The sequence below is a fragment of the Lutra lutra genome, chromosome 3 (genome assembly GCF_902655055.1).
Source record: "Lutra lutra chromosome 3, mLutLut1.2, whole genome shotgun sequence".
NCBI lineage: Eukaryota > Metazoa > Chordata > Mammalia > Carnivora > Mustelidae > Lutra > Lutra lutra.
Genome location: NC_062280.1, coordinates 68,925,000 through 68,933,929, shown reverse-complemented (window position 1 = coordinate 68,933,929; position 8,930 = coordinate 68,925,000). Strand labels below are relative to the sequence as shown.

The following is an 8,930-nucleotide window of genomic DNA, read 5'->3' as shown; positions in this document are numbered from 1 at the left end:
CCAATAGGAAATAATTCTTTCATTTTAAATAAATGCCTTCCTTCCTTTAAGTACTTGTATTCAAACTGAGGAAATTTGGCTTACTAAACAGATATTCTTCCCTTGTAAAGTTATGTAAAATAAACATTTTGAGATTCCTACTTGGAGAAACTTCAGGAAATAAGAGAAAACAAAGTATCAGGAGCATAAAGTGCTAGAAGAACAAAATACAAGTTTGTAGATCCTTATGTCCAATAACATTGTTAAAAGAAATTTGAACAAACTGAATAAATGTAATATTTAAATCAATTGTAGCAGGAAAGCTCATTATGGTACTAATGTAGCACTCCTTATCAACAATTTCCATTTGCCCCTCCTCTTTCCTCATTTCTATAAACTTAACTACTTAACACAAATATTATGATTAGTGGGACTGGAGAAAAGGAAAGTCTCCTCTTAGATCGAACATTGGAAACTTGAAAAAGGTAGAGAGGGATTAAGAGTTTAAGATAAATCTTATTTGTTAGCTTTTTTTTTTTTTTTTTTAAAGGAGTATGCCTGTAGTCACAAACAGAAAAAATATATACTTAAGGTTGGGGTTTAGGGAAGCATTGACCATCTGTAAAACACTAGAGGTTAGGGACTACATATTACTTGTTTTCTATTTTTTACAAGCAGGACTATGTCTAGCATATAATAGATGCCCAGTAAATGTCTGCTGAGTGAATCAGTCTGTGGTTCAATATAGTCAGAATGGCAAAATTCGGTTTTAGAGACATTATTTTGATTCAAGATAGAGCTACTACTTAGGCAGGACCGGCAATGTTTATGTTGGGCTAAGTGGGGCCAGGATTCAGTACCAGTCCTGTTGAAGAAAAATGGATTAGTTTCCGTATGCACTTGTGCCTCATTGCACAAAAGATCTAGGTGATTAGGAGTGTGGAGTGAACCGACTAATAAAGCTTTACAATAGGACAAGAATTACAAATATATTGAGCATATTCATCTCATGCCAATTTAAGGACACAGTTATTGTTATGTTTCCTTAGGTTTTTCCCCTGGGTGCACGGTCGCCCCTCTTTTATATTGTCAATATTTGCCATTTGTTGTCATTAATTCATTTATTATTTTTATCATCAAGGGGACATGTCATTCGATCCGTCGAAATCTTGCTTTATCTGGATCCCCCGTGTTCCTTTAAGTCTCAGGAGAAAACGACTTTGGCTGAAGTCGGTGCCCAAAGCCACACCCACTAAGAGGCCTTAAGAAACCTGGGGCTTTCCTGGCGGAGACTCAGCCGTAGGCAACCACGCGGCGAGTCGGAATCCCAGGGCTGGCACTCCCAGGGCTGGCACTCCAGTCTTCCCCGTGGGAGGCACGTCCTCCCCGCCAGCTAGGCAGGCCGCCCGCCCGGGTCCAGCTCCCTTTCTGGCGGGGATTCGGGGCTCTCTTCCCGCCCCGCCCCGGGCTCATTTGCATAGGGACGCGCGCGGCGCCGGCGAGCGGGAGGGCGGGCGCGGCCGGGAAGGCGGCGCGCGCGCGCCCTGACAGCTCGGCCTCGCTCGCTCACTCGCTCGTCCCCGGCTTCCGAGCACAGCATGGCGGTCAAGGTGACTCCCAACTCTCTGCTGCTGCCTTTATTGCATAAGAGCCATTCCGGGGACCTTGCCTCCAGCCCTTCACCTCCTACCATTTCCTTCGTTGCCTGGTTTTTAGATAGCGTATCCTGGGGCTCCAGCTTTCGGGTGGGGGAGCTGTGTGGGGCTTGGACCCGAGGGAGAGGATGCCCGGCTGGGGGAGGGGAAGGAGGAGGGATTATGAGTTGGAGGGTCTTCGGAGGACCACAGGTCGGTGAAGGAAGAGTAGTGTCCTGCTCTAGGTGCATGGGATTGTGAGCCCGGACTTGGAGGGCATCAGAAAGGGAGTAGGAGGAAGTGGCATGTAAAGCCGGGGATACCTAAGGCATCTCTGTATTGCAGTGGGGGAGGGGGTGAGTAATTGAGTAATTTGGGGCTTTAGTGGGGCCGGGGGCAGTGGTTGGCATTTGTGCTGCAGGTGGCAGGATGTCGAAAGTATTTGGAAACGTTGTCGCAGCTTTCATATTTTAGGTTGGATGGGGAAAAGGAGGAGATAATTATTTTCTGGATTGCTTTACGTGGGGAAGAAAGGCTGCTAGGCCAGGCGATTAATTTGGGTGTTTCAACTTTCCTGTTGCTCTATTCTTGCTGGCCTCTTGATTGGGAGGTGGGTTGTTGCTATTGTTTTGCTAGTGGATGTGGAGTAAAGTAAGAGATTGATCCTCCCTGCCTTCCCTTTCCAGTTAGGAAATGTGGGAGATTTGCTATATATTAAGCTCTTCACACCTGTACTTACCCCCTGTAGTCACAGATCGCCAAATTTGACAGGTTTATCAGTATTGGTACTTTTGGTTTGTTTTAAACTAATGCCCTTATAAAAGATAAGAGCATTGATTGTTAGCGTCTGAGACCTCTAATCTGAAGAGATTATGTGGTTTCTAGTAAAGCATTAACTGGCTTTTTTTTTTTTTTTTTTTTTTGCTTACAGGTGCAAACAACCAAGCGAGGTGATCCTCATGAGTTAAGAAACATATTCCTACAGGTAATTGGCTTATGTAGCATGATCTTTTATTGGGACAAAAACCGTTGTAAATTTAGTGCTTTTCAGGCCTCAAATTTCAGTATTTTTCTATTTTCATTCATTTTGAAAAACATGGATAGACAAACATAGCTTATAATATTTTATTTAAGGTTTGAATAAAGATTTCTTTTACTAAAGTTTGATAAAATACTTTCCCCATAATATTTTTTTAACATGACTTAAAGTATGTAAAGAAGAACACTGAAAAGAATTTCTGACTTCCCTTAAGCACTATGATCAAAATTATATTTCAAAATGTATTGACACTCTTGTGTAATTACTAGGTATGGTGACTAAATTTCTTTCTTGAAAGTTGCAAGTTTATAGTTTTTCTCCTTATAAGTATTTATGTTATTTGTTGCAGAGATAAGAATATTATAGTTATTATTAATTGTGTGTGTCTTTTGTCCCTCTGCTTATTTATAGTCATCAACTTTTGAGGTTTTGTTACAAAATGTTACTGTCTACAGTTCTTGCAAGGATCCACCTTCTGCTAAGTTTTTAAGATCAGCAACTTGGCTGTAGACTTAAAAAGTTGGCTTACTTTTTTGTTTTGCTTTCTTAAATTTCAGAAGTTCCTCAGGCAGGAAGTTGTACTTAAGAAATAGATGAAAAGGGAGACAAGCTAAGGTGTTCCACCAGATATGGTGTTTTTCTCTGAAATATTCTTCTGAAAACTTTCTATTCTGGACCTGGGTTCTTATATAGAAACTTTGACCTTGGGCCCTGCTGGGTATTTGTTTCCTCTGTAAAATGAGAGGTGATCTCCAAGGTTCCTTCCAACTCTAAAAGTCTGTGATTCTATATTAGGAACAGATTCTAACATATGCTGATCAGCCTGGAATAGATGACATTTTTATCTGAGGCATGGATTGCTTAAGCTATTGTTGGGGAGGAGGCTGCATAGATGACCATGCATATGTGTAGTTCATGAAAAAGAACTAGCAAAAATTGGAATCTTAAATTTTATAAAATCTGATACAGGGAAGTATCATTTCCAGAACATAAGTAATTGTAATAGAAATGATCTGTTTATGGCTTGAAACCTTTATTCCTCACAAGTGTTCTTGAAAATAGCGGGAAAAAATGTCAGTATTAACTGCACCGTATGATTATACTTAGTTGTTTTGTGAAAAGTTTGTGTGATATTGTTAATTTTTTCTAGATTAAGTAGGCATGGAAGAAATCAGTTGAAATGATGTATGATGTCGTGAAGGTGTCAGAAACACTGGGTTCAATTCCCAGTCCTCCCTCTGATTGTTGTACCTGTAGGCTACCTGTCTGGCCTTCCTGGGCTTCACCCTCTTATTTGGGACTCAGAGGGATGTCAGAAAATGGGGATTGAGGTCCTTTCAGAAATCCTTAAAAATCCTGTGGAGGGGCCCCTGGGTGGCACAGTCAGTTAAGCGTTGGACTCTTGATTTTGGCTCACGTCTGATCTCAGGGTCGTGAGATCAAGCCCCATTATCAGGCTCTGCTTCCCATGGGGAGTCTGCTTGAGTTTCTCTCCCTCTTCTCTGCCCCTACCCTCTGCTCCCTCTTTCTCTAACATAAATAAATCTTACCAAAAAATCTTGCGGAAAAAAATTCTATGATTCTGCATGGATTTGGTTTTTTGGGGGAGGGAGGATAGAAATATATGGAGAGAGCTGGCACTATGCCTAGCTTTTTTTTTTTTTTTAAAGATTTTATTTATTTATTTGACAGACAGAGATCATAGAGAAGCAGGAAGAGAAAGAGGACGAAGCAGGCTTCCTGCTGAGCAGAGAGCCCGATGCGGGGCTCGATCCCAGGACCCTGGGATCATGACCTGAGCTGAAGGCAGAGGCTTTAACCCACTGAGCCACCCAGGCACCCCTATGCCTAGCTTTTTGACAACTTTTAAATCTTATCATTATCTTTATTTTTTTTTAAGATTTTTATTTTATTTTTTATTTTTTTAAGATTTTTTTTTTTTAATTTATTTGACAGACAGAGATCACAAGTAGGCAGAGAGGCAGGCAGATAGAGAGAGGAGGAAGTAGGCTCCCTGCCGAGCAGAGAGCTCGATGCGGGGCTCCATCCCAAAACCCTGGGATCATGACCTGAGCCGAAGGCAGAGGCTCTAACCCACTGAGCCACCTAGGCGCCCCAAGATTTTTATTTTTAGGTAATATCTACACCCAGTGTGGGCCTTGGACTTACAACCTGGAGATCAAAAATCCTTGAGGTCAAAAATCGCATGCTCTACTAACTGGGCTGGCCAGGCACTCCCTTATCATTGTCTTTTTACACATTATTTTGGATGAGGACCATATTTTATTTTTATATTGAAAAATTGGGGAAATCATAACAGTACATTTAGCACTAGTTATAAGGCATTGGCCCAAGAATTATTGATAGATAAGAGATCATAAATATTTACCTTCAGCAACTAGAAGGATATACTGTAGTTAGTTGAGCCAATTAGAGGACAGTTACCAAGTAAGATAGCAGATTTTTTTATTCCTTTCTCAAGTACTTCAAACTATAGTTACTTTAAGCTATAGGACATTGTTTAGAAACAGTTTTATTTTAGAAGCATGTGGTTTATTAGTATTTTAGAGATAATAGGCAAAAATACTAACTACGTATTTTTTTAAAGATTTTTTATTTATGTATTTGACAGAAATCACAAGTAGGCAGAAGTAGACAGAGGCAGGCAGAGAGAGAGAAGTAGACTCCCTGCTGAGCAGAGAGCCTGAGATCCGAGATTCGGGGCTCGATCCCAGGACCCTGGGATCATAACCTGAGCTGAAGGCAGAGGCTTAACCCACTGAGCCACCCAGGCTCCCCTAACTACATATTTCTTTAGCATTTACTAAGGACCGTTTGCTGTGTGCTGTGTGTGCAGTTGTATTTAGTTTAGCAGTAGATACCAGTTGAATAATCAAAGGAGAGGACTGAGCATAGATGTGAACGGTAATGGACATGGGACTAGCTCCTCCCTCAGACCCAGTCAATCTCTAACAGGTTGTGGTCGAGGGAGTCAAGAATAATGAAGTCAAATGCATAGACTCTGGTAGAGCAATCAATTTGGCTTGCTTGGATCAAAGTGGCTGTAATAATAATGACAATGGCTAACTTTTATTGATCATTCTGCACTGTACTGGGCAATGGCCTAATGTGTTAAGGGTACTGTATTAATTTTCATAACAGCCCTAGGAGGTAGGGTTAGAGTCCCTGTTAAATAGAGGAAGTTAAACGACTTGGTTAATGCCCTTTAGTCCTTAAGTGGTGGAGGCTGGATTCCAATCAAACTGCAGAATGTATACTCTTATCCATTACACTAAATCACTTGTGGGGTCTCAAAATGGGGGGCAGATAATATTTTGAAAGCTAGAGGTATATGAGGGGCTAGTGGCAGCTGTGTTTGTAAAGTTAAAGGAAAAAAAACCTGGTTACTTAGGTGATGAAAAAAAAGTGCCTTTACACTGTAACTACCTAGAACATTTGGCCAATGAGTTTGGATTTGAAACAGTAGGGAGGCACTATGGGTTTCTGAGTGGGCAAATTGAAGTGGTGAATTCTGATAGCTCTTTGTGTATGTTGGATAAAGTGTGGAGAGGTTGGAAGTAGGTAGGGAGATGAGCTAAGAGGCTATTGAAATAATACATGTGGGAGATAATGACCTGGAGTGGCTGATGGCTGGGGAAATAGAAAGGAAGGACAACACCAGGGACTTTGTAAGGAATGAATCCATTGAATTTGGTGTTAAATGTAAAAGTAAGGGAAGAAGTAGTGAATTTGGATAGATATTAATTGATAAGGCATCAATTTTGGGATTTTTTTTTTTTTTTTTTTTTTTTGGTGGGAGCAGTTTAAGTTGGGTTGTTGGCCCAGTATGTTAAATTTGTCAGGTTTGGGGAGTGACAAATTTGTACAGGTGTTAGATAATTCCTTGTAGTGAGGGGATTAAAAATAAAAGAAACAAGACCAGGAATAAGGGGCTGATTTATGAGTCATATCCATAATTGAAGTGGAAAGGAGGAGGAGGAGAACTAGAGAGAATTGTCCCATGGGAATTTAAAGTAGTTTCAAAAAGATACAAAGATTAAAATATAGGTTATTGTTACTAGTATAATTTGGCTTTGGTAGAATTTTGGGGCCACTTGAGTTCAGGATCATTTGAGCTGTTTAAAGACTACAGAGAAGATTTGATTTTGAATTTTGGAATACAATTGAAAGTTGTTTTTTTTTTAAATAAAGACTTTATTCATTTGGGATAGAGAGAGAGTGTATGTGCATGAGTGGGGGAATGGGCAGAGGGAGAGGAGAAGCAGAGTCCGTGCTGAGCAGGGAGCCTGATATGGGGCTCCATCCCAGGACCCAAAGATTTTTGAGCCGAAGGCAGATGCTTAACCATCTGAGTCACCCAGGTGTCCCTAGTTGAAAGCTGTTCTTTGTAAAATTTGGATTAACTCTCTAATTCACAAATACTCATTTGTTTTTGTCAATAGCAAAATATTCCTCTTTGAAAGTACTTTAATGGAATTATGTGTGCAAGTTTGTGAGAAGGGCTTTATAAAAATAAAGTGCATTATTATTTTGAATATAGGAAAATACGTTTATTTTTTCTGTGTTCATTACTTCTCAAATTTTGATGAGCTATGTTTTCTATTTAAAAAAAAAGAACAATAATATTCACTAGGATTCTGTTTTTCCTGTCCCCTACAAGTTCATAAAATTGGAGCACAACAAATGAATTCGTATGTGTTAGACTGTGCTATAATTTTACAACCGGTTGTCAAGCTAAGATCTTACTATTACTACCTTTACAATTGTCATTTCTTGATTTATCTCTTCTTTCACTTCTCTCACCCACACACCATCATTGACCCAGTTTCGCTACATCAGAAATATACAGTAGCAAAAGGAGACAATAGAAGCAATGAAGAGGGAGGTAAGGTGAGGATAACAGGAATGTCATAGGCTGTTTATTATAAACCTGACAAACTTCAGAATGAGAAGTTAATCTAGTCTATGCTTTGTGGCCAAGTAGGTTTATAAAAAACTGTTCTAAGTGAATTGTTTGTCAAGGTCTTTTTTTTTTTTTTTCAGTTGGTAGACTTTTTATTGTTTATTTATCAATGTATTGGTATGGTAAAAGCAACACATTTGAGACTGTATCATTATATACGTTAGACTAGAAACATGCTGCAATATAGAACTCAAATATTATATCAATCCTGTTTTTTTACTCTCTCTCTTTTTTTAAAGATTTTATTTATTTGAGAGAGAGAGAGAGAGAGCAAGGGCACAAGCGGGGGGGAGGACTGGAGGGAGGGGAGAGAAACAGATTCCCTGCTGAGCATGGAGCCTGACATGGGACTCAGGTCCAGGACCCTGAGATCATGACCGGAACTGAAGTCAGATGTTTAACGACTGAGCCACCCAGGTGCCCCATCCTGTTCTTTTTCTCGTTATCACCAATGTAACAATGAAGATCATATTCCATATAAAAATTAGAAAAATTCGTTTTCTTCTGTGTTATTTTAGAGAAGAAATGGAAGAAGATGCTGCTAATGTAAAGCAGTGTGATTCTTCCTTAGGGTTTTTATGATAACATATTTTTAATGGAAAGAAATATCCTCTTATTCAATAAACATTTGTTTCATATTACATATTTATTTTTTGCAGTAACGTGGAGCTGAGAAGGGAATTAAACAGAGCTTTTAGCAGGAGACATTTCCACTTTGTTGGAGTAGGCATCAGGGCTATGTTTTCAAAAGCATGGAATGTGTACTACAAATGATAGCATCTCCTGAGGCTCAGTGTGGAGCGAAAAGGTGCTCTCACATGGTATTTGTGGAAACAAAGACTCTTTGAAAAGCAATCTGGCAATAGTTTAAAATAGAAAGAAGATACCATTTGAACAAACAGTCCTACATTTGGGATATTTATCCCAGAGAAATAAAAATACTCGTAAGAATATGTATGTACAAGGGGTGCCTGGGTGGTTCAGTCAGTTAAGTGAGCCTTCAGCTCAAGTCATGAACACCGGGTCCTGGGATCTAGTCCTGAATCAGGCTCACTGCTCATCAAGAGTCTGCTTGTTCTTCTCCCTCTGCCCTACCCCTCTGCTTGTGTGCACAAGCTCGCGCTTTCTGTCTTTCTCAAATAAATAAAATCTTAAAAAAGAAAAGAGAATATGTGTACAAAGTTGTTAGTTGCAGCATGGAGTTGTTCCTTGAGGAAAAAAGGTAGGAAACAAGAGAAATGTTATCAAAGGGGAGTGGTAGAAAAATTAGAATAACCATCCCTGGAAAATTATG

General features: G+C 39.8%; 1 protein-coding gene across 1 annotated transcript in view; it reads left to right on the top strand.

The window, feature by feature from the left end:
- The first annotated feature begins 1,487 nt into the window (after nt 1-1,487).
- Nucleotides 1,488-8,930, top strand: part of SLC25A12 (solute carrier family 25 member 12) — a 106,851-nt gene continuing 99,408 nt past the window's right edge. Inside the window, exons 1-2 of the mRNA XM_047722159.1 lie at nt 1,488-1,589; nt 2,545-2,598. Of these exons, the coding sequence (XP_047578115.1) occupies nt 1,578-1,589; nt 2,545-2,598 (66 nt within the window). The 5' untranslated portion in view covers nt 1,488-1,577. The remainder of the gene's footprint in view (nt 1,590-2,544; nt 2,599-8,930) is intronic.